At 38.5% G+C, this 26,720-nt stretch overlaps 1 protein-coding gene across 1 annotated transcript in view; it reads right to left on the reverse strand.

Moving 5' to 3' along the window:
* NEK1 (NIMA related kinase 1) overlaps nucleotides 1-26,720 on the reverse strand; it is an 827,448-nt gene that overhangs the window by 799,206 nt on the left and 1,522 nt on the right. Inside the window, exons 2-3 of the mRNA XM_053700237.1 lie at nucleotides 25,631-25,727; nucleotides 377-474 (exon numbers count right to left, since the gene is read on the reverse strand). Coding sequence (XP_053556212.1) covers nucleotides 377-474; nucleotides 25,631-25,727 — 195 coding nt within the window. The remainder of the gene's footprint in view (nucleotides 1-376; nucleotides 475-25,630; nucleotides 25,728-26,720) is intronic.

Consider the following 26,720-nt stretch of genomic DNA (forward strand, 5'->3'; position numbering starts at 1 on the left):
TAATAATTTTGATTCATTGGGGCCGATTTATCAATGTCTGTCCGACATGATATGATATGTTGTAGTGTCATTTCCGACAGACATTGCTGAATGCTGACAGCATACGCTGTCAGCATTTAACATTGCACAAGCAGTTCTGGTGAACTGCTTGTGCAATGCAGCCCCCTGCAGATTCACGGCCATTGGCCGCTAGAAGGGGGTGTCAATCAACCCGATCATATAGGATCAGGCGGATTGATGTCCGCAGCCTCAGCGGACCAGTTAAGGAGCAGCTTTTTTTGCAAAAAGTATTAAATAAAAAAAATTAAAAAAAAAAGGAAATAAAATCTGATGTAATATAATATTTATTTTGATACAAAGGAATAAAATGATGTACCTGATCTTCTGGGAATAAAACCCCCTTCTGTGAATTGATTTTTTTAAACAGATCTCCTCCTTCGCAATAATCCATCACAATGTAAAGGCAGCCACTTTCTGCAACAAAGATGCTTTTTTTTATTTGTTTTGTTTACAACAAATGCATTTACTATCTGTAAATATATACATTGCTTACAACAAATGCATTTACTATCTGTAAATATATACATTGCTTACAACAAATGCATTTACTATCTGTAAATATATACATTGCTTACAACAAATGCATTTACTATCTGTAAATATATACATTGTTTACAACAAATGCATTTACTATCTGTAAATATATACATTGTTTACAACAAATGCATTTACTATCTGTAAATATATACATTGTTTACAACAAATGCATTTACTATCTGTAAATATATACATTGTTTACAACAAATGCATTTACTATCTGTAAATATATACATTGTTTACAACAAATGCATTTACTATCTGTAAATATATACATTGTTTACAACAAATGCATTTACTATCTGTAAATATATACATTGCTTACAACAAATGCATTTACTATCTGTAAATATATACATTGCTTACAACAAATGCATTTACTATCTGTAAATATATACATTGCTTACAACAAATGCATTTACTATCTGTAAATATATACATTGCTTACAACAAATGCATTTACTATCTGTAAATATATACATTGTTTACAACAAATGCATTTACTATCTGTAAATATATACATTGTTTACAACAAATTATTATTATTATTATTATTATCATTTATTTGTATAGCGCCGCCAAATGCATTTACTATCTGTAAATATATACATTGCTTACAACAAATTATTATTATTATTATCATTTATTTGTATAGCGCCGCCAAATGCATTTACTATCTGTAAATATATACATTGCTTACAACAAATGCATTTACTATCTGTAAATATATACATTGTTTACAACAAATGCATTTACTATCTGTAAATATATACATTGCTTACAACAAATGCATTTACTATCTGTAAATATATACATTGCTTACAACAAATGCATTTACTATCTGTAAATATATACATTGTTTACAACAAATGCATTTTCTATCTGTAAATATATACATTGTTTACAACAAATGCATTTATTATCTGTAAATATATACATTGCTTACAACAAATGCATTTACTATCTGTAAATATATACATTGTTTACAACAAATGCATTTATTATCTGTAAATATATACATTGCTTACAACAAATGCATTTACTATCTGTAAATATATACATTGTTTACAACAAATGCATTTACTATCTGTAAATATATACATTGTTTACAACAAATGCATTTACTATCTGTAAATATATACATTGTTTACAACAAATGCATTTACTATCTGTAAATATATACATTGTTTACAACAAATGCATTTATTATCTGTAAATATATACATTGTTTACAACAAATGCATTTACTATCTGTAAAACAGAATTAATGCTTACCTGATAAATTACTTTCTCCAACGGTGTGTCCGGTCCACGGCGTCATCTTTACTTGTGGGATATTCTCTTCCCCAACAGGAAATGGCAAAGAGTCCCAGCAAAGCTGGTCACATGATCCCTCCTAGGCTCCGCCCACCCCAGTCATTCGACCGACGGACAGGAGGAAATATATATAGGAGAAACCATATGATACAGTGGTGACTGTAGTTAGAGAAAATAATTCATCAGACCTGATTAAAAAACCAGGGCGGGCCGTGGACCGGACACACCGTTGGAGAAAGTAATTTATCAGGTAAGCATAAATTCTGTTTTCTCCAACATTGGTGTGTCCGGTCCACGGCGTCATCCTTACTTGTGGGAACCAATACCAAAGCTTTAGGACACGGATGAAGGGAGGGAGCAAATCAGGGTACCTAAACGGAAGGCACCACAGCTTGAAAAACCTTTCTCCCAAAAATAGCCTCCGAAGAAGCAAAAGTATCAAATTTGTAAAATTTGGCAAAAGTGTGCAGTGAAGACCAAGTCGCTGTCTTACATATCTGGTCAACAGAAGCCTCGTTCTTGAAGGCCCATGTGGAAGCCACAGCCCTAGTGGAGTGAGCTGTGATTCTTTCAGGAGGCTGCCGTCCGGCAGTCTCATAAGCCAATCGGATAATGCTTTTAAGCCAAAAGGAAAGAGAGGTAGAAGTCGCTTTTTGACCTCTCCTTTTACCAGAATAAACAACAAACAAGGAAGATGTTTGTCTGAAATCTTTAGTAGCCTCTAAATAGAATTTTAGAGCACGGACTACGTCCAAATTGTGTAACAAACGTTCCTTCTTTGAAACTGGATTCGGACACAAAGAAGGTACAACTATCTCCTGGATAATATTTTTGTTGGAAACAACTTTCGGAAGAAAACCAGGCTTAGTACGCAAAACCACCTTATCTGCATGGAACACCAGATAGGGTGGAGAACACTGCAGAGCAGATAACTCTGAAACTCTTCTAGCAGAAGAAATTGCAACCAAAAACAAAACTTTCCAAGATAATAACTTAATATCTACGGAATGTAAGGGTTCAAACGGAACCCCTTGAAGAACTGAAAGAACTAGATTTAGACTCCAGGGAGGAGTCAAAGGTCTGTAAACAGGCTTGATCCTAACCAGAGCCTGAACAAATGCTTGAACATCTGGCACAGCTGCCAGTCTTTTGTGAAGTAAAACAGATAAAGCAGAGATCTGTCCCTTCAGATAACTTGCAGATAATCCTTTCTCCAAAACTTCTTGTAGAAAGGATAGAATCTTAGGAATTTTTATCTTGTTCCATGGGAATCCTTTAGATTCACACCAACAGATATATTTTTTCCATATTTTATGGTAAATTTTTCTAGTTACAGGCTTTCTAGCCTGAATCAGAGTATCTATTACAGAATCTGAAAACCCACGCTTTGATAAAATCAAGCGTTCAATCTCCAAGCCGTCAGTTGGAGGGAAACCAGATTCGGATGTTCGAATGGACCCTGAACAAGAAGGTCCTGTCTCAAAGGTAGCTTCCATGGTGGAGCCGATGACATATTCACCAGGTCTGCATACCAAGTCCTGCGTGGCCACGCAGGAGCTATCAAGATCACCGAGGCCCTCTCCTGATTGATCCTGGCTACCAGCCTGGGGATGAGAGGAAACGGTGGGAATACATAAGCTAGGTTGAAGGTCCAAGGTGCTACTAGTGCATCTACTAGGGTCGCCTTGGGATCCCTGGATCTGGACCCGTAGCAAGGAACCTTGAAGTTCTGACGAGACGCCATCAGATCCATGTCTGGAATGCCCCATAATTGAGTTATTTGGGCAAAGATTTCCAGATGGAGTTCCCACTCCCCCGGATGGAATGTCTGACGACTCAGAAAATCCGCTTCCCAATTTTCCACTCCTGGGATGTGGATCGCAGACAAGTGGCAGGAGTGATCCTCCACCCATTGAATTATCTTGGTCACTTCTTTCATCGCCAGGGAACTCCTTGTTCCCCCCTGATGATTGATATATGTAACGGTCGTCATGTTGTCTGACTGAAACCTTATGAATTTGGCCTTTGCTAGTTGAGGCCAAGCTCTGAGAGCATTGAATATCGCTCTCAGTTCCAGAATGTTTATCGGGAGAAGAGACTCTTCCCGAGACCATAGACCCTGAGCTTTCAGAAATTCTCAGACCGCGCCCCAGCCCACTAGGCTGGCGTCGGTCGTGACAATGACCCACTCTGGTCTGCGGAAGCTCATTCCCTGTGACAGATTGTCCAGGGTCAGCCACCAACGGAGTGAATCTCTGGTCTTTTGATCTACTTGAATCGTCGGAGACAAGTCTGTATAATCCCCATTCCACTGTCTGAGCATGCACAGTTGTAATGGTCTTAAATGAATTCGTGCAAAAGGAACTATGTCCATTGTTGCAACCATCAATCCTATTACTTCCATGCACTGCACTATGGAAGGACGAGGAACAGAATGAAGTACTTGACAAGAGCTTAGAAGTTTTGATTTTCTGACCTCTGTCAGAAAAATCCTCATTTCTAAGGAGTCTATTATTGTTCCCAAGAAGGGAACTCTTGTTGACGGGGACAGAGAACTTTTTTCTTTGTTCACCTTCCATCCGTGAGATCTGAGAAAGGCTAGGACGATGTCCGTATGAGCCTTTGCTTTTGACAGGGACGACGCTTGAATCAGGATGTCGTCCAAGTAAGGTACTACTGCAATGCCCCTTGGTCTTAGAACCGCTAGAAGGGACCCTAGTACCTTTGTGAAAATCCTTGGAGCAGTGGCTAATCCAAATGGAAGTGCCACAAACTGGTAATGCTTGTCCAGAAAAGCGAACCTTAGGAACTGATGATGTTCCTTGTGGATAGGAATATGTAGGTACGCATCCTTTAAATCCACGGTAGTCATAAATTGATTTTCCTGGATAGTAGGTAGGATCGTTCGAATAGCTTCCATTTTGAACGATGGTACCCTGAGAAATTTGTTTAGGATCTTTAGATCCAAAAACGGTCTGAATGTTCCCTCTTTTTTGGGAACTATGAACAGATTGGAATAAAATCCCATTCCTTGTTCTCTTATTGGAACTGGATGTATCACTCCCATCTTTAACAGGTCTTCTACACAATGTAAGAATGCCTGTCTCTTTATTTGGTTTGAAGATAATTGAGACCTGTGGAACCTTCCCCTTGGGGGTAGTTCCTTGAATTCCAGGAGATAACCTTGAGAAACTATTTCTAGCGCCCAAGGATCCTGAACATCTCTTGCCCAAGCCTGAGCAAAGAGAGAAAGTCTGCCCCCCACTAGATCCGGTCCCGGATCGGGGGCTATCCCTTCATGCTGTTTTGGTAGCAGTGGTAGGCTTCTTGGCCTGCTTACCCTTGTTCCAGCCTTGCATTGGTTTCCAGGCTGGTTTGGGTTGTGAAGTATTACCCTCTTGCTTAGAGGATACAGAATTAGAGACTGGTCCGTTTCTGCGAAAGGGACGAAAATTAGGCTTATTATTAGCCTTAAAAGACCTATCCTGTGGGAGGGCGTGGCCCTTTCCCCCAGTGATGTCTGAAATAATCTCTTTCAAATCAGGTCCAAATAAAGTTTTACCTTTGAAAGGAATGTTAAGCAATTTTGTCTTGGAAGACACATCCGCTGACCAAGACTTTAGCCAAAGCACTCTGCGCGCCACGACAGCAAACCCTGAATTTTTCGCCGCTAATCTAGCTAATTGCAAAGCGGCATCTAAAACAAAAGAGTTAGCCAATTTAAGTGCTTGAACTCTGTCCATAACCTCCTCATACGAAGATTCTTTACTGAGCGATTTTTCTAGTTCCTCGAACCAGAAACACGCTGCCGTAGTGACAGGAACAATGCATGAAATTGGTTGTAGAAGGTAACCTTGCTGTACAAAAATCTTTTTAAGCAAACCCTCTAATTTCTTATCCATAGGATCTTTGAAAGCACAACTATCTTCGATAGGAATAGTAGTGCGTTTGTTTAGAGTAGAAACCGCCCCCTCGACCTTGGGGACTGTCTGCCATAAGTCCTTTCTGGGGTCGACTATAGGAAATAATTTCTTAAATATAGGGGGGGGAACAAAAGGTATGCCGGGCCTTTCCCACTCTTTATTTACTATGTCCGCCACCCGCTTGGGTATAGGAAAAGCATCGGGGGGCACCGGAACCTCTAGGAACTTGTCCATCTTACATAATTTCTCTGGAATGACCAAATTGTCACAATCATCCAGAGTAGATAACACCTCCTTAAGCAGTGCGCGGAGATGTTCTAATTTAAATTTAAATGTCACAACATCAGGTTCAGCTTGATGAGAAATTTTTCCTGAATCTGAAATTTCTCCATCAGACAAAACCTCCCTCATGGCCCCTTGAGATTGGTGTGAGGGTATGTCAGAACAGTTATCATCAGCGTCCTCTTGCTCTTCAGTGTTTAAAACAGAGCAATCGCGCTTTCTCTGATAAGTAGGCATTTTGGATAAAAGATTTGCTATGGAGTTATCCATTACAGCCGTTAATTGTTGCATGGTAATAAGTATTGGCGCACTAGATGTACTAGGGGCCTCCTGTGTGGGCATAACTGGTGTAGACACAGTAGGGGATGATGTAGTATCATGTTTACTCCCCTCATTTGAGGAATCATCTTGGGCAATATCATTATCTGTTGCATTACTGTCCTTACTTTGTTTGGACACTATGGCACAATTATCACATAAATTTAAATGGGGAGACACATTGGCTTTCATACATATAGAACATAGCTTATCTGATGGTACAGACATGTTAAACAGGCTTAAACTTGTCAACAAAGCACAAAAAACGTTTTAAAATAAAACCGTTACTGTCACTTTAAATTTCAAACTGAAAACACTTTATTACTGAATATGTGAAAAAGTATGAAGGAATTGTTCTAAATTCACCAAAATTTCACCACAGTGTCTTAAAGCATTAAAAGTATTGCACACCAAATTTCAGAGCTTTAACCCTTAAATTAAAGGAACCGGAGCCGTTTTTACATTTAACCCCTATACAGTCCCAGAATGAGGCTCTGTCTATAACTAGAAAGGCCCCCATCTGAAAAAGGTGTCCAACACAGTGCCTGCCGTTTTTCTAAACGTTCCCCAAGATTATAATACCAATAATTAGTTAGAATCTGCATAATATGCCTAGTAAAGCAATTGTTTTAGCCCAGAAAAATGTCTACCAGTTTTTAAGCCCTTTTTGAAGCCCTTTATTCTTTTATGTTTAACTAAGAAAATGGCTTACCGGTCCCCATGAGGGGAAATGACAGCCTTCCAGCATTACATGGTCTTGTTAGAAATATGGCTAGTCATACCTTAAGCAGAAAAGACTGCTAACTGTTTCCCCCAACTGAAGTTACTTCATCTCAACAGTCCTGTGTGGAAACAGCAATCGATTTTAGTTACTGTCTGCTAAAATCATCTTCCTCTTACAAACAGAAATCTTCATCCTTTTCTGTTTCAGAGTAAATAGTACATACCAGCACTATTTTAAAATAACAAACACTTGATAGAAGAATAAAACTACATTTAAACACCAAAAAACTCTTAACCATCTCCGTGGAGATGTTGCCTGTGCAACGGCAAAGAGAATGACTAGGGTGGGCGGAGCCTAGGAGGGATCATGTGACCAGCTTTGCTGGGACTCTTTGCCATTTCCTGTTGGGGAAGAGAATATCCCACAAGTAAGGATGACGCCGTGGACCGGACACACCAATGTTGGAGAAATATATACATTGTTTACAACAAATGCATTTATTATCTGTAAATATATACATTGCTTACAAAAGAATATATTGAAATATAAGAAACAAATAGAAAATATTTTATCTGAATAAAGAAACTTTAAAGATCGAAAGTCTGAGAACTGGATTTGGCAAAGCTAAAAAAAAAATGCAAGACTGCTAAAGGACCATTAAAGGGTCATAAAACCCAATATTTTTATTTTGCAATTTGGATAGAACATACAATTTTAAACAACTTTTCAATTTATTTCTATTATCAATTTTTTTGTTTTGTTGATATCCTTTGTTGAAAAGCAGGAAGGTAAGCTCAGGAGTGTGCACGTGTCTGTAGCACTATACGGCAATAGTTTTGGAACAATGTTATACATTGGCAAGAGCACTAGATGGCAGCACTATTTTCTGTCATGTAGTGCTTGAGACATGCACGCTACCTATCTAGATATTTCTTCTACAAAGAACAACACAGAACAAAGCAAATTTGATCATAGAAGTTGGAAACTTTTTTTTTTTTTGTGTTCTTTCTGAATAATAAAAGAAAAAAATTGGACTTCATGTCCCTTTAAATACAGAACAAGTAAGATCACCTGTACGGTGACTAGAATGAGTATTGCAAAATACTGGAAAACGAATGCTCCTCCATGGGAGGAGGTTAAGAATAAAATTTCACTAACCCATCGAATGTATGAATCTGCATCACATATCCTAGATACACAAGCACAATTTGAGAAAGTCTGGTTTTACTGGACTTTAAACAGGAACTTAGCTATATAACTGTTTTACAGAAACAAAGAACATAGTAACTTCATTGGTCGGGGGGGGCCGGGTGGCCTAATCTAACTTACCCTGTCTTAACTCATCTTGCTCTCTATTCTACGCTCTACTCTACGTGTACTTGCCCAATGTAATTTCGGAATACCTAACTAGTTTTATAAACAAGGATGACGGATACAGGTACACTCTAAATCTTTCGCTCGTATTCATTATCTATATCTTCATCTATCCTCTTGTCCTATCTCTTATTCTTTTTGTTGATACAAGAACCTATAGTTATTTGGTCTCAATATCATGCCTTCTCAAGACGGTCTGGTCTTATCATCTCAATGCTATTATTAGGGGTTAAGAGGGGATCTGATTCCCTAGGTGACCCCTACAATGATGACCGGTTTGGAGGAACAAGTGGAAGGGGAAGGGCAGATGGGACTATATAGAACGTTACGAGTTAGTTCTAAATAAATGTTAAAAGATACATATTGAAGTTTGGAATATCTTAAAACTCCAGGTATTGTGGCGATGTGATGTCATCTGCACTGACCAACCCATTTTTCTTGTTATTGTTAAATTACCAAGACCTATGCTGTATTCAATCTAATTGATCTTTTTCTTGTCTTTTATTTATAAAATCAATAAAAACAAGTTAAACATAAATACAGAACAATTTCATAATCAAAAAAGGCACAATAAAAATGCAATGCAATAGCAATTGTTCTGAATTTTAAAATGAGCAAATACATTCTTGAAACAAAATTAACTTTAACAATAATGTTGTATCATGTGACAGCCATCAGCCAATAACAGATTTATATGCGGATAACAGTGCTGATAATGGAAGTAAACTGGAAAGTCTCTTAAAACTGCTGCTCTATCTGAAGAAAAAAAATTTACATTTTGACTTTAGTATTCCTTAAAGGGACAGTGAATTGTAAAATAATTTTTCCCTTAATGTATTTCCAATGACTTGTTATACCAGTATAAAATGTATGAGAAATGTCTTCTTTAGGTATATTTGTGTATATGAAATAGTTGGTTTTGTTCATTAAAACCACAACCCATTAAAATGGGTTGAACTTGCAAGTAACATCAGATCTCATTATGTTATCACTTTCTGTACACACACATGCTTCCTTATCTTACAAGTAATTCCTTTACCCTTATATTAGCATGTGGTATCCCCACTTATTCTGAAAGTTTCTGGCCTTAGGTCCAAGCTATAGATAAGCTGTGTAAACGCAGCCAGCAGAAGAAATTACACTCCCAGTGGGGTATAGAAGAGATAGGGTAGTAAAAAGTTAATTTTACATTATACTGTCCCTTTATCAATAGAAACTTTCAGTATAGGTAGAGATACCACATGCTAAATCAGCTATTTTAAATTCCAAAATAAGGGTAAATGAGCTATTTGTAAACAATTTAATATACTCAGGTAATCAAAAGAGCAAATCCTATAACATTAAAGGGGCATATTCATGTATATCTGCAAATGTGGTATACATGATACATTGCACTGCATGTGAAGTGGGATGTTATATTGGAGAAACAAGCCAAAAACTGCACCTTCGGATGAATTTACCACTGTGAAACAATACTGTACCCCTGTTGGTCACCATTTCCCCCAACCTGATCACTCCATCCAAAACCTCAAAATCAAAATTCTCAGAGGCAACTTCAAAAACACCATGGAAAGAAAAACCTTTGAAATGAAAATGATAATGCACTTCAACTTGCTAAATTCTGGACTAAATGTGGACTCTGGTTTCTTAACCCATTATCAAATTTTTTTGTAATGTACTTTCAGATACTGTAGTCAATTACATTGTATATTCCACACTCTCTATGCATAGGTACGCAGGTAAGCATATGTCCACACTTTTGTCATTATTATTATTCCCCTATTTCTTTTTTTTCCTTTCTCCTTTTTTGACCATCTTATATTCCCCTGTATACCTAATTTCCCATCTTTATTCATATGTATTCTATGTTGATATATAACTTTGTCAGTATATGCTTTGTGTATTCCATATATTTCCCCTGCCTGTTATCTTTTACTGACACTATCTGCCTGTCTCCTAAACCCCCATCATGATTTTTATGACACCCCCTCCTCCCCCTGCATTCAGAACTCTGTTATACTTTGTCTTTTTAGCCTGTTTTAAGATATAATCTGTAAATTCCATCAAATTGGTCAGTATTGCTTCAGATTTGAAAAAGGAAGACACTCTTCCGAAAGCTTGTCATCTTATAAATGTATAGTTAGTCCAATAAAAAAGTATCATTGATCAATGCAATACTCGTGTTATTTTGATATCTAAATCTCTGGACTAACGTGGTTACTCCAATCAGTGTGTGTGTGTGTGTGTGTGTGTGTGTGTGTGTGTGTGTGTGTGTGTGTGTGTGTGTATGTATATATATATATATTTTATATACACAAACACACTATATATATATATATATATATATATATATATATATATATATATATATATATATATATATATATATATATATATATATATATTTTGTCAGGGTATCTGTGAAGTAACCATAAATAAACTACTGATGTATCATAGAATCTAATATTTCATTTAGCTAATATCTACTATGAATTGATTTACATGCATTGCGAACAAACACTAGAATGGGTGATATCAAACCCTCCCTTTTGCTCTAAACTACAGACTTATAGAACAAAAGAAATAGACAGGACTTCTAAAGAAAAACAAGCATTGGTCCCAAATTATAAGAGATGTTCACTATATGGCTCTGTTTAAAGTTTGATTTCCTGACCTTCCCTCTATGTAATAAAAGGTTATCAGGTAATGAACCCTGTAAATAAACAAACATGGTTTGTCTGTAAAAAAAAATCCCTTTGAGGCTTAAGCATATGCAAGAGTTGAGAACCCCTGCAGTGACATAGTCAGTCTACAATATTCAACCACTTTGAACATCACTAAAGCCAGGAATATAGTAATTAGGACAGACCTGTTAATTGCCCCTGAACCAACTAAATACGCATCTGAACTCAAGTTACCTACAGACATGGGAAACTAGATCTCAGATAAAGGAATTATGCCTAATTTTCATGTAGTTTAAGATGCTCAAATTAATATATATATATTCAGGTAACATTAAATATGAACACATGAATCTGGGAGATTGTCTATGCCTAAGAAGGGTAATATGGGAAGCTGAAAACCTAAGAATCAAGATTTCAACATGTCTTAACCTATGTATTTTTAAAAACATAGAAGTCTTAAGGATTCGAAGTTTGGACAAATTATATATATATATATATATATATATATATATATATATATAATTTTCAAATATTAAATATGTGCCTCAGACTATTAAATAATAGGTACGAATAAATGGATATGAAATTGTCTGTTTGTATAATATTAAATGTGAATGTCTGCTAAATAAAAAATATAAATAACATCATATATTTTTATACACTCAGCAAGAGATATACAGACGATATTTATATTGATATAAAATACCCATATATTTTAAATGTATAAAAATTAATTTGTATTGTGGGAAGTGTATCATGTTTAATATTGATGAAATGCCCAGATTAAATAATATTAAGTGATCCTATACAAATTGGACATCATTTTTTGCTGAGGCAAGAAATAGTGAATACACTAAATATACATTTTAAAAATATATATGAATCTATAGTTTACTGTTAGCAGTATTAAAAATGAAACTGCATTTCTGGTTGTCTGCTGCCATCTAGTGGTTTATGCAGGAATTGCAGCCAAGGGAAATTATAGTATTGAATAGCTTGTGCTCATAGTCCTGTGTAGTTTAAAACTAGTCATATTTAGTCATTTATATTTGCAACTATATATTTTATAATTTGTCTTAATTATAGTTAAATAAGAGGTTATTTCAGTTCAGATAAATTGTCATATCAATTGGATGTTAAGTATTTTGTTATATTGTCTAACAAAGCATTGTTAAATTAACGGTCCATACTCTGGTATTTTAAATGTGATTCATTGTGAATAAGGTAAATTGTAAAGGTATATTTTTTTATGATCTTTGTATAGAATATTGTAACAGCATAAGTGTGTATCATTTGATTCATAATCTGGTTTCTATAAATATAATTCAATGAGTTCATAAATTTTAACTAATTAAAGAATTTAGGAATAATTATTCATTTAAATTGTTTTGTATATACTTTTCATTGGGGGTTTGTTTTAAAGAATAATAATAAATAAATAAATTGTATTATCACCCTGCTATATACTGACATACATACACACACACACAGGTGAAACTCGAAAAATTAGAATATTGTGCAAAAGTTCATTTGTTTCACTAATGCAACTTAAAAGGTGAAACTAATATATGAGATAGACTCATTACATGCAAAGCAAGAAAGTTCAAGCCGTGATTTGTCATAAATTGTGATGATTATGGCTTACAGCTCATGAAAACCCCAAATCCACAATCTCAGAAAACTAGAATATTGTGAAAAGGTGCAATATTCTAGGCTCAAAGTGTCCCAACTCTAATCAGCTAATTAAGCCATAACACATGCAAAGGGTTCCTGAGCCATTAAATTGTCTCTCAGTCTGGTTCAGTAGGAAAAACAATCATGGGAAAGACTGCTGACCTGACAGTTGTGCAGAAAACCATCATTGACACCCTCCATAAGGAGGGAAAGCCTCAAAAGGTAATTGCAAAAGAAGTTAGATGTTCCAAAGTGCTGTATCAAAGCACATTAATAGAGAGTTATGTGGAAGGGAAAAGTGTGGAAGAAAAAGGTGCACAAGCAGCAGGGTTGGAGAGGATTGTCAGGAAAAGGCCATTGAAAAGTGTTGGGGACTTTCACAAGAGCCACCACACACAGACGGATCCTGGACATGGGCTTCAAATGTCGTATTCCTCTTGTCAAGCCACTCCTGAACAGCAAACAATGTCAGAAGCGTCTTACCTGGGCTAAAGAAAAACTGACCTGGTCTGTTGCTCAGTGGTCCAAAGTCCTCTTTTCTGATGAGAGCAAATTTTGCATCTCATTTGGAAACCAAGAACCCAGAGTATGGAGGAAGAATGGAAAGGCACACACTGCAAGATGCTTGAAATCCAGTGTGACGTTTCCACAGTCTGCTGGTGTTGGTCCACTGTGCTTCATTAAGTCCAAGGTCAACGCAGCCGTCTACCAGGAGATTTTGGAGCACTTCATGCTTCCTTCCGCAGACAAGCTCTATGGGGATGCTGACTTCATTTTCCAGCAGGACGTGGCACCTGCCCACACTGCCAAAAGCACCAAAACCTGGTTCAATGACCGTGTGATTACTGTGCTTGATTAGCCAGTAAACTCGCCTGACCTGAACCCCATAGAGAATCTATGGGGCATTGCCAAGAGAAAGATGAGAGACATGAGACCGAACAATGCAGAAGAGCTGAAGACCGCTATTGAAGCATCCTGGTCTTGAATAACACCTCAGCAGTGCCACAGGCTGATAGCTTCCATGTAGGGATGCACCGAAATGAAAAATCTGGACCGAAACCGATACCGAAATTTCAGGATGCCCCTGGCCGAAAACAGAAATTATTTTTTTCTTTTTTTAACTACAGCGTGCGTGTAGCGGAGAGAGCTTGTAGGCGGGAAAGCTCCAACAAATGGGCGTGGTCACTTGTACCGTAGGGCGTGATCTGCAGTGAAAATGGTGGAGCTCTACAAGGGAGGTTATAGCCAGACAACAATACGAGGTGGACATGTGTTTTGTTTTTGGGTGTAGTTATCCGTGCGATAAGCGTGGCTGCACCTAATAGTCTCTCATCGTATCTCCGCCTAGTTCCTAGTTTTGGTCTCACACTGACCCATCAGATTATATGTCCGGAGCCCCAAATGGAGTCTGCCTGTCACATATCACCAGGACCACCGGACTTAGCTACGACCTTACGTGCAAGGTGGTTATAGAAAGTTACTGTGCTTTTTTGTATACACTGTCTGGTGGGTGCTAATTTGTACCGTGTGCGAGCTTGGTGCTTATGCATATATGGTGTGCACGCAAATTTGCCTCAGGCGAATAGAATGTCTACGCACAAGAGGCTGATGTATGAGCACTGTACAGGGAGTGCAGAATTATTAGGCAAATGAGTATTTTGACCACATCATCCTCTTTATGCATGTTGTCTTAATCCAAGCTGTATAGGCTCGAAAGCCTACTACCAATTAAGCATATTAGGTGATGTGCATCTCTGTAATGAGAAGGGGTGTGGTCTAATGACATCAACACCCTATATCAGGTGTGCATAATTATTAAGCAACTTCCTTTCCTTTGGCAAAATGGGTCAAAAGAAGGACTTGACAGGCTCAGAAAAGTCAAAAATAGTGAGATATCTTGCAGAGGGATGCAGCACTCTTAAAATTGCAAAGCTTCTGAAGCGTGCTCATCAAACAATCAAGCGTTTCATTCAAAATAGTCAACAGGGTCGCAAGAAGCGTGTGGAAAAACCAAGGCGCAAAATAACTGCCCATGAACTGAGAAAAGTCAAGCGTGCAGCTGCCAAGATGCCACTTGCCACCAGTTTGGCCATATTTCAGAGCTGCAACATCACTGGAGTGCCCAAAAGCACAAGGTGTGCAATACTCAGAGACATGGCCAAGGTAAGAAAGGCTGAAAGACGACCACCACTGAACAAGACACACAAGCTGAAACGTCAAGACTGGGCCAAGAAATATCTCAAGACTGATTTTTCTAAGGTTTTATGGACTGATGAAATGAGAGTGAGTCTTGATGGGCCCGTGGCTGGATTGGTAAAGGGCAGAGAGCTGCAGTCCGACTCAGACGCCAGCAAGGTGGAGGTGGAGTACTGGTTTGGGCTGGTATCATCAAAGATGAGCTTGTGGGGCCTTTTCGGGTTGAGGATGGAGTCAAGCTCAACTCCCAGTCCTACTGCCAGTTTCTGGAAGACACCTTCTTCAAGCAGTGGTACAGGAAGAAGTCTGCATTCTTCAAGAAAAACATGATTTTCATGCAGGACAATGCTCCATCACACGTGTCCAAGTACTCCACAGCGTGGCTGGCAAGAAAGGGTATAAAAGAAGAAAATCTAATGACATGGCCTCCTTGTTCACCTGATCTGAACCCCATTGAGAACCTGTGGTCCATCATCAAATGTGAGATTTACAAGGAGGGAAAACAGTACACCTCTCTGAACAGTGTCTGGGAGGCTGTGGTTGCTGCTGCACGCAATGTTGATGGTGAACAGATCAAAACACTGACAGAATCCATGGATGGCAGGCTTTTGAGTGTCCTTGCAAAGAAAGGTGGCTATATTGGTCACTGATTTGTTTTTGTTCTGCTTTTGAATGTCAGAAATGTATATTTGTGAATGTTGAGATGTTATATTGGTTTCACTGGTAAAAATAAATAATTGAAATGGGTATATATTTGTTTTTTGTTAAGTTGCCTAATAATTATGCACAGTAATAGTCACCTGCACACACAGATATCCCCCTAAAATAGCTATAACTAAAAACAAACTAAAAACTACTTCCAAAACTATTCAGCTTTGATATTAATGAGTTTTTTGGGTTCATTGAAAACATGGTTGCTGTTCAATAATAAAATTAATCCTCAAAAATACAACTTGCCTAATAATTCTGCACTCCCTGTATATAAGGCTTATACATATTCACTGTGTGTGCTTAGGGCTGTGTTTGATAATATCAAGTGTTTATAACCATGTTACTTATACTACTTTGAAAACCGTATTCAGAACTTTGGTTTCCTTCTAAAAAAAAAAAAAAAAATCAATCTGATTTTTTATTTTTACCAATTATCAAAATATAGTATAGTCCTAGAAAACTATTATTATATGCAAAACAGTAAGTCAAGTAATGAACTCAAACAGCAGCTCTAAGCTGGCATCAAATTTGAAATATGCTACACAATAATTTTACCGAAAATAAAAGGCAAAAAAAAAATTTTTCTGCGGCCGAAATTTTGGTGCATACCTACTTCCATGCCACGCCACATTGAGGCAGTAATTGCTGCAAAAGGGGCCCAAACCAAGTACATACAGTATACAAGCTTATACTTTTCAGAGGTCCAATATTGTTCTACAGGTACGTACAATATTCTAATTTTCTGAGATTGTGGATTTGGGGTTTTCATGAGCTATAAGCTATAATCATCACAATTATGACAAATCACAGCTTGAACTGTCTTGCTTTGCATGTAATGAGTAGATCTCCTATATTAGTTTCACCTTTTGAGTTGCATTAGTGAAATAAATGAACTTTTGCACGATATTCTAATTTTTCGAGTTTCACCTGTGTGTGTGTGTGTGTGTGTGTATGTGTATATATATATATATATATATATATATATATATATATATATATATATATATATATATATATATATATATATATATATATATATATATATATATATATATATATATATATATATATATATACACATATATACATACACATACACACATACTACATACAACACACACTGCTTGAAATTTCCAATAGTCCAGTGGTCCCGGACGACATAGAAATTTGATTCTTTCCTATCTTTAACATTGAGTAGACTAACTTTATCACTCTGGGCTAGAAGCTTTTAAACCCTTACTAGTAAACCATAGCGATATTTTTCCACGTGTGTGTGTGTGTGTGTGTATATATGTTACAGTTAAAGTGCAGAAACAGTTAATGTGCACATTACCTAGCTAATCTGCAGATTAACTGATTTGCTCAGTTAAAGTGCAGAATCTGCACTTTACCTAGGTAATGTGCACATTAACTGCTTCTGTGTAGTTAAAGTTGGAAAAGTTTGTTTCTCTCATGTAAACTGTTTATTGAAAAAGAAGTCGAAGAATGTTCCGATTTCGGCCGAGGGCAGATACGCTCCATAGTGCTCTGTTCTAATCACCTAGGTAATGTGCACATTAACGGCTTCCGTGTAGTTAAAGGGACAGTCAAGTCCAAAAAAAACAGAATTTATGCTTACCTGATAAATTACTTTCTCCAACGGTGTGTCCGGTCCACGGCGTCATCCATTACTTGTGGGATATTCTCCTCCCCCACAGGGAAAGGCAAGGAGAGCACTGTAGTGTATAGAGAGAGAAATTTTTCAAACCTGATTAAAAAAACCAGGGCGGGCCGTGGACCAGACACACAGTTGGAGAAAGTAATTTATCAGGTAAGCATAAATTCTGTTTTCTCCAACATTGGTGTGTCCGGTCCACGGCGTCATCCATTACTTGTGGGAACCAATACCAAAGCTTTAGGACACGGATGAAGGGAGGGAGCAAATCAGGTTACCTAAACAGAAGGCACCACGGCTTGCAAAACCTTTCTCCCAAAAATAGCCTCCGAAGAAGCAAAAAGTATCAAATTTGTAGAATTTGGCAAAAGTGTGCAGAGAAGACCAAGTTGCTGCCTCACATATCTGATCAACAGAAGCCTCGTTCTTGAAGGCCCATGTGGAAGCCACAGCCCTAGTAGAGTGAGCTGTGATTCGTTCAGGAGGCTGCCATCCGGCAGTCTCATAAGCCAATCGGATAATGCTTTTCAGCCAGAAAGAAAGAGAGGTAGCAGTAGCTTTTTGTCCTCTCCTCTTACCAGAATAAACGACAAACATAAAAGAAGTTTTGTCTGAAATCCTTTGTTGCTTCTAAATAGAACTTTAAAGCACGGACTACATCTAAATGGTGTAACAAATGTTCCTTCTTTGAAACTGGATTCGGACACAAAGAAGGGACAACTATTTCCTGGTTAATATTCTTGTTGGAAACAACTTTTGGAAGAAAACCAGGCTTGGTACGCAAAACAACCTTATCTGAATTGAACACCAGATAGGGTGGATCACACTGCAAAGCAGATAGTTCAGAAACTCTTCTAGCAGAAGAAATAGCAACCAAAAACAGAACTTTCCAAGATAGTAACTTGATATCTATGGAATGTAAGGGTTCAAATGGAACCCCTTGAAGAACTGAAAAAACTAAATTTAGACTCCAGGGAGGAGTCAAAGGTCTGTAAACAGGTTTGATTCTGACCAAAGCCTGTACAAAAGCTTGTACATCTGGCACAGCTGCCAGTCGTCTGTGTAACAAGACAGATAAAGCATATCTCTGTCCTTTTAGAGAACTCGCTGACAATCCCTTATCCAAACCTTCTTGTTAGAAAGGAGAGGATCCTGGGAATATTAATCCATGAGAATCCCTTGGATTCACACCAACAGATATATCCTTTCCATATTTTATGGTAAATCCTTCTAGTCACAGGTTTTCTGGCTTGGACCAGAGTATCTATCACTGAATCTGAAAACCCGCGCTTGGATAAAATCAAGCGTTCAATTTCCAAGCAGTCAGCTGCAGAGAAACTAGATTTGGATGTTCGAATGGACCTTGCACTAGAAGATCCTGTCTCAAAGGTAGCTTCCATGGTGGAGTCGATGACATATTCACCAGGTCTGCATACCAAGTCCTGCGTGGCCACGCAGGAGCTATCAGAATCACTGAGGCCTTCTCCTGTTTGATCCTGGCTACAAGCCTGGGAAGGAGAGGGAACGGTGGAAATGCATAAGCTAGGTTGAACGACCAAGGCGTCACTAATGCATCCACTAGAGTCGCCTTGGGATCCCTGGATCTGGACCCGTAGCAAGGAACCTTGAAGTTCTGATGAGACGCCATCAGATCCATGTCTGGAATGTCCCATAATTGAGTCAACTGGGCAAAAACCTCCGGGTGGAGTTCCCACTCCCCCGGATGGAAAGTCTGACGACTCAGATAATCCGCCTCCCAGTTGTCTACTCCTGGGATGTGAATTGCAGATAGATGGCAGGAGTGATCCTCCACCCATTTGATGATCTTGGATACCTCTCTCATCGCCAAGGAACTCTTTGTTCCTCCCTGATGGTTGATGTAAGCTACAGTCGTCATGTTGTCTGACTGGAATCTTATGAATCCGGCCTTCGCTAGTTGAGGCCAAGCCCGGAGAGCATTGAATATCGCTCTCAGTTCCAGGATGTTTATCGGGAGAAGAGACTCTTCCCGAGACCATAGACCCTGAGCTTTCAGGGAATCCCAGACCGCGCCCCAGCCTAATAGACTGGCGTCGGTCGTGACAATGACCCACTCTGGTCTGCGGAAACTCATTCCCTGAGACAGGTGATCCTGTGACAACCACCAACGGAGTGAGTCTCTGGTCATCTGGTCTACTTGAATCTTTGGAGACAAGTCTGTATAGTCCCCATTCCACTGCTTGAGCATGTACAGTTGTAATGGTCTTAGATGAATTTGAGCAAAAGGAACTATGTCCATTGCTGCAACCATCAACCCTACTACTACCATGCACTGAGCTATGGAAGGCTGCAGAATAGAGTGAAGAACTTGACAAGCTTTAGAAGCTTTGACTTTCTGACTTTTGTCAGGAAGATCTTCATTTTTAAAGAATCTATTATCGTTCCCAAGAAGGGAACTCTTGTCGACGGAGACAGGGAACTCTTTTCTACGTTCACCTTCCACCCGTGAGATATGAGAAAGGCTAGAACAATGTCTGTATGAGCCTTTGCTTTGGAAAGAGACGACGTTTGGATTAGAATGTTGTCCAGATAAGGTGCCACTGCAATACCCCTTGGTCTTAGAACCTCTAGAAGGGACCCTAGCACCTTTGTGAAAATCCTTGGATGATCTTTGTGGATAGGAATATGTAGATACGCATCCTTTAAATCCACGGTAGTCATAAATTGACCCTCCTGGAATGTAGATAAAATTGTTCGAATGGTTTCCATTTGAACGATGGAACTCTGAGAAATTTGTTTAGAATTTTTAAATCCAGAATTGGTCTGAAAATTCCCTCTTTTTTGGGAACTACAAACAGATTTGAGTAAAACCCCCGACCTTGTTCCACAGTTGGAACTGGGTGTATCACTCCCATCTTTAACAGGTCTTCTACACAATGTAAGAATGCCTGTCTCTTTATTTGGTTTGAAGATAAGTTAGACATGTGGAACCTTCCCCTTGAGGGTAGTTCCTTGAACTCCAGAAGAAAACCCTGAGAGACTATTTCTAGTGTCCAGGGATCCTGAACATCTCTTGCCTAAGCCTGAGCAAAGAGAGAGAGAGTCTGCCCCCTACTAGATCCGGTCCCGGATCGGGGGCTACCCCTTCATGCTGTTTTGGTAGCAGCAGCAGGCTTCTTGGCCTGTTTACCCTTGTTCCAGCCTTGCATTGATTTCCAAGCTGGTTTAGTCTGGGAAGCGTTACCCTCTTGTCTAGAGGCTGCCGAGTTGGAAGCCGGTCCGTTCCTGAAATTGCGAATGGAACGAAAATTGGACTTATTCTTAGCCTTGAAAGGTTTATCTTGTGGGAGGGCATGGCCCTTTCCCTCAGTGATGTCTGAAATAATCTCTTTCAATTCTGGCCCAAAAAGGGTCTTACCTTTGAAAGGGGTATTAAGCAATTTTGTCTTGGAAGATACATCCGCCGACCAAGACTTTAGCCAGAGCGCTCTACGCGCCCCAATTGTAAACCCTGAATTTTTCGCCGCTAACCTCGCTAACTGCAAAGCGGTGTCTAAAATAAAGGAATTAGCTAACTTAAGTGCGTGAATTCTGTCCATGACTTCCTCATACGGAGTCTCCCTACTGAGCGACTTTTCCAGTTCCTCGAACCAGAACCACGCCGCTGTAGTGACAGGAATAATGCACTAAATAGGTTAAAGGAGGTAACCTTGCTGTACAAAAATCTTTTTAAGCAAACCCTCCAATTTTTTATCCATAGGATCTGTGAAAGCACAATTGCCCTCAATAGGAATGGTCGTGCGCTTGGCTAGAGTAGAAACCGCCCCCTCGACCTTAGGGACTGTTTGCCATGTGTCCTTCCTGGGGTCGACCATAGGGAACAATTTCTTAAATATAGGAGGAGGGACAAAAGGTATGCCTGGCTTCTCCCACTCCTTATTCACTATGTCCGCCACCCGTTTAGGTATCGGAAAAGCATCAGGGTGCACCGGGACCTCAAGGAACTTGTCCATCTTGCACAATTTTTCTGGGTTGACCAGATTGTCACAATCATCCAGAGTAGATAGCACCTCCTTAAGTAATGCGCGGAGATGCTCTAATTTTGATTTAAATGTCACAACATCAGGTTCTGCCTGCTGAGAAATTCTTCCTGTATCAGAAATTTCCCCATCTGACAAACCCTCCCTCACTGCCACTTCAGATTGGTGTGAGGGTATGACAGAAAAATTATCATCAGCGCCCTCCTGCTCTACAGTGTTTAAAACAGAGCAATCGCGCTTTCTCTGAAATGCTGGCATTTTGGATAAAATATTAGCTATGGAGTTATCCATTACTGCCGTCAATTGCTGCATAGTAACAAGCATTGGCGCGCTAGAAGTAGGGCTGCAACAACTAATCGGTAAGTTTGATCATAAAAATAGTTCTCAACAAATCTCATTATCAATAAGGTGGTTAGCGATTAGTTGGTCAGTTGCACAGCACCAGCTGCTTTATTCTGATGATCTACTATAACTAAGAAAATAAATAAATAAAAATGTTTGCACAATACCATGTGCAGGAGTTCATCGGATTGAAGCAGCTGGTGCTGTGCAATTAATCAACTATTCGCTAACCACCTAATTGATAATGAGATACTGTGACAGCTATTTCTATGATCAATCTTACCGATTAGTTGTTGCAGCCCTAGCTAGAAGTACTAGGGGTCGCCTGCGCGGGCATAACTGGTATAGACACAGAAGGAGATGATGTAGAACTATGTCTACTTCCTTCATCTGAGGAATCATCCTGGGCAACTTTACAATTTGTGACAGTACTGTCCTTACTTTGTTTGGACGCTATGGCACAATTATCACACATATTTGAAGGGGGAACCACATTGGCTACCATACATACAGAACATGATCTATCTGACATGTTAAACAGGCTTAAACTGGTTAATAAAGCACAAAAACCGTTTTAAAACAAAACCGTTACTGTCTCTTTAAATGTTAAACAGGGCAAACTTTATTACTGAATATGTGAAAAACTATGAAGGAATTATCCAATCTTTACCAAATTTTCACCACAGTGTCTTAATGCATTCAAAGTATTGCACCCCAATTTTCAAGCTGTTAACCCTTAAAATGTGGAAACCGGAGCCGTTTTTAATTTTAACCCCCTTACAGTCCCAGCTACAGCCTTTGCTGCGACTTCACCAATCCCAGGGGGGTATATGATATCAAATGAAGCCTTCTAGGAACGTTTTTAGTAGATTCCAGACCCACACACATGCAGCTGCATGTACTGTACTCAAAAGTAACTGCACAGTAATGGCACGAAAATGAGGCTCTGCCTACTACAGAGAAAGGCCCTTCCTGACTGGGAAGGTGTCTTAACAAGTGCCTGGTGCTAAAAAACGTTCCCCAATGTTATAAAAGTGTGAAATTCAACTTCAAACTGCATATAATACTTAAATAAAGCAATCGATTTAGCCCTTAAGAGTGTCTACCAGTGTATAGCCCATAATAAGCCCTTTATTCTGTTTGAGACTAAGAAAATGGCTTACCAATCCCCATGAGGGAAAATGACAGCCTTCCAGCATTACACAGTCTTGTTAGAAAAATGGCTAGTCATACCTTGAGCAGAAAAGTCTGCAAACTGTTCCCCCCAACTGAAGTTCTCTCATCTCAACAGTCCTGTGTGGGAACAGCAACTGATTTTAGTTACTGTCTGCTAAAATCATAATCCTCTTTTAAACAGAACTCTTCATCTCTTTCTGTTTCAGAGTAAATAGTACATACCAGCACTATTTTAAAATAACAAACTCTTGATAGAAGAATAAAAACCTACAACTAAACACCACAAACTCCTCACCATCCCCGAGGAGATGCTACTTGTTCAGAGCGGCAAGGAGAATGACTGGGGGGGCGGAGCCTGGGAGGGACTATATGGACAGCTCTTGCTGTGTGCTCTCCTTGCCTTTCCCTGTGGGGGAGGAGAATATCCCACAAGTAATGGATGACGCCGTGGACCGGACACACCAATGTTGGAGAAATCTTTCATGATTTAAATAGGGAATGTAATTTTAAACAACTTTCCAATTTACTTTTATCACCAATTTTGCTTTGTTCTCTTGGTATTCTTAGTTGAAAGCTAAACCTAGGAGGTTCATATGCTAATTTTTTAGACCTTGAAGACTGCCTCTAATCTGAATGCATTTTGACCACTGGAGGGCATTAGTTCCTGTGTTACATATAGATAACATTGAGCTCATGCACGTGAAATTGCCCTGGAGTGAGCACTGATTGGCTACAATGCAAGTCTGTCAAAAGAACTGAAATAAGGGGCAGTTTGCAGAAGCATAGATACAAGGTAATCACAGAGGTAAACAAGGGTATTTCTATAAAAGTGTTGGTTATGCAAAACTGGGGAATGGGTAATAAATGGATTATCTTTATTTTTAAACAACACAAATTCTGGTGTTGACTGTCCCTTTAAAGTTGGAAAAGTTTGTTTCTCTCATGTAAACTGTTTATTGAAAAAGAAGCCGAAGAACGTTCCAATTTCGGCCGAGGGCAGATACGCTCCAGAGCGCTCTGTTCTAATCAGAGCCTCGGGCGCCGTAACTGCCTCTGGGAACCTTACCATGGGTCACAGCCCGCACATCTTGAAATTCTCTGTCTGGGAAATTATCTATCGAATCTATCTATTGATTATAGATTCGATAGATAGATAATTTCCCAGACAGAGAATTTCAAGACGTGCGGGGCCGGGACCCATGGTAAGGTTCCCAGAGGCAGTTGCGGCGCCCGAGGCTACGATTAGAAAAGAGCGCTCTGGAGCGTATCTGCCCTCGGCCGAAATCGGAACATTCTTCAGCTTCTTTTTCAATAACCAGTTTACATGAGAGAAACAAACTTTTCTAAAAAGCTAAAGTGCTTGAAAGTGTATTATTTGTTTTTCAACTCTATTATCACAGATACATTACAGCTAGAATGGCAGATATTTCACATTCTCAGTACGATGTTCTTACATTTATTTGTGCTCATTGCATACATCCAAAATGGGTTGCAGGGAAGTCGATTCTGTAACAATTCAGAATGCAGAATGGGAAATATACAATGCTTAGAAGTGTATAGGCCAAGATGCTAATAAATGCAAAAACAGAATGAGAGCAGTTGTTATACCCTTGGGAAAACTACTATATAATTGTTAAGAAGTTGAAGTGTGTCTGGGCAATGAATGATGCATAAAGTGCGCCGCACTGCCCTTTAAGATTTTGTTTTTACTTCAGAAGAAAGTGCCCCAGGCTCTCTAAAAAAAAGTGATATGAACTGATTATCATAGGAAAAACCATGGGACTCCCTTTAGTTTATATATATGTTACCGCTAAAGTGCTTTTTTGCACTTTAACTAGTGCCTAGTAGGTAATGTGCAGATTACCTAGGTAATTTGAGAAATGAAACAATCATACAAATACAAAAATACATATCGCAGAAGATAAGTATATACTACACAATTGATGAATGAAACAAATTCATTTTTAAAATCCTTTCTTATGACTTGAGTGACTATGCTCAAGTTGACATTCACTTTAATGGTAATCTTTGCAACACACATTGGAAGAATATAATATTGGCTCATTTGGTCAAAATTTAAATGTGCATGAGACTGAGTGCATTTCAATTTGAAATAAGCATTTTTGTAATTCACTTTCATTAGCGAAAATGCTTCTAGTTATTACTGTTTTTCAGTGGCATAATGCCATAAACACATAACATGTAAGGGCCCGTGCATCAGTATTCAAACACCACACCTTCTCAGAGAGTCAGTAGTGGCTTGTATGGCACAAATTATGTCTTTAGAAGCAATAAACACCACTGTTCGCTCTCTGAGCAGGCATTTTGTTTGAATACTAGTGCACGAGCCCTCGTAGGATGTGTGCGTATGACACATAAAAAACAGTGATAACTTTTACTAGAAGCATTTTTGCTGATGAAAGCATATTGCACTCATGCACACTTCGGTTTTAAGCTTTCTAACTCCTTTCTACACAATTGCAGCACGTCTGTATTTGTTCACATGTCCTTTAGATCTGTGGGCATACATGCACCCCTTTGCACAAAGGAATTCAAAACAAGGTCCTATCATCTAGAATAATTTCTCGTCCTTGTTAAATTGCTTTCAAAGTGTAATTTCATCACATAGCATGCCTCACCTTCAAATGATTCCCTGTACTGGACAATATTTGGATGTTTCATGTTGGCCAAAACAGCAACTTCTCTCCTGGATTCCTCCCTCTCTTTGTTGGACATCTTAAACAAAAAATATAACAAATGTTTATCTAGTTTAGTACAGTAAATAAATAAAAAAATCTGAAATTTACTTTTAACTCTGAAGTGTATGCAGTTATTGTGTCTGTCTGATAGGGTTGCCACCTTTTTTGGAGAAAAATATTGGCACTACTCATTAGCATATATTTTGCATAAATGGTTACACAGCATTACGCAGAAACTAAACTGCTAGGACAGGTTTATAATTAGATTCCAACATACATAAAAAAGTAAGCATGAAAAGGACCTTTATTTCTATATTTATATTAACTGCATCTTAAAAATACTGGCATTGTCAGTAAAATACTGGCTGGGAGGCAACCAGACCTTGCAGCATTCTTTATTATTATTTTTTTGAATAGGCTGGTGGTACAACGTACTGTTGCCCACTAAAAGAAGAGATGGGGCTCACAAGCACACAGTCACCTATTACTAATTATTTCCCAGCTCTACAGAAATATTAATGTCACTGACTCACCCAAACATTTACCAAGTTCACTAAATATATTGTACAACAAAACACTAAATTCATCCATCAGCCTGGCTAAACCCATCATTGCATCCAACCTGAAAAAATTAGTTTGCTCCAAAACAACTCAAGCAGGTTTCCTCCTATACATTTGTAATATTCAAATACATCTGCCCTACACTATTCTTAAAAAAACAAAGAAATCCTTCAGTCACAAATAAATCATTCTAGTCCTTAAAACATTCTGCCTACTTTTAAAGGGACACTAAACCCAAACATTTTCTTTCATGATTCAGATAGAGAATATAATTTTAAACAACATTACAATTTACTTCTATTATTTAATGTTCTTCATTCTTTAGCTATCCTTTGTTGAAGAAATAGGAATGTATATGGGTGAGCCAATCACACGAGGCATCTATGGGCAGCAACCAATCAGCAGCTGCTGAGCCTATCTAGATATGCTTTTCATCAAAGTATAACAAGAGAATGAAGCAAATTAGATA

Source organism: Bombina bombina, chromosome 2 (genome assembly GCF_027579735.1).
Source record: "Bombina bombina isolate aBomBom1 chromosome 2, aBomBom1.pri, whole genome shotgun sequence".
NCBI classification, from domain to species: domain Eukaryota; kingdom Metazoa; phylum Chordata; class Amphibia; order Anura; family Bombinatoridae; genus Bombina; species Bombina bombina.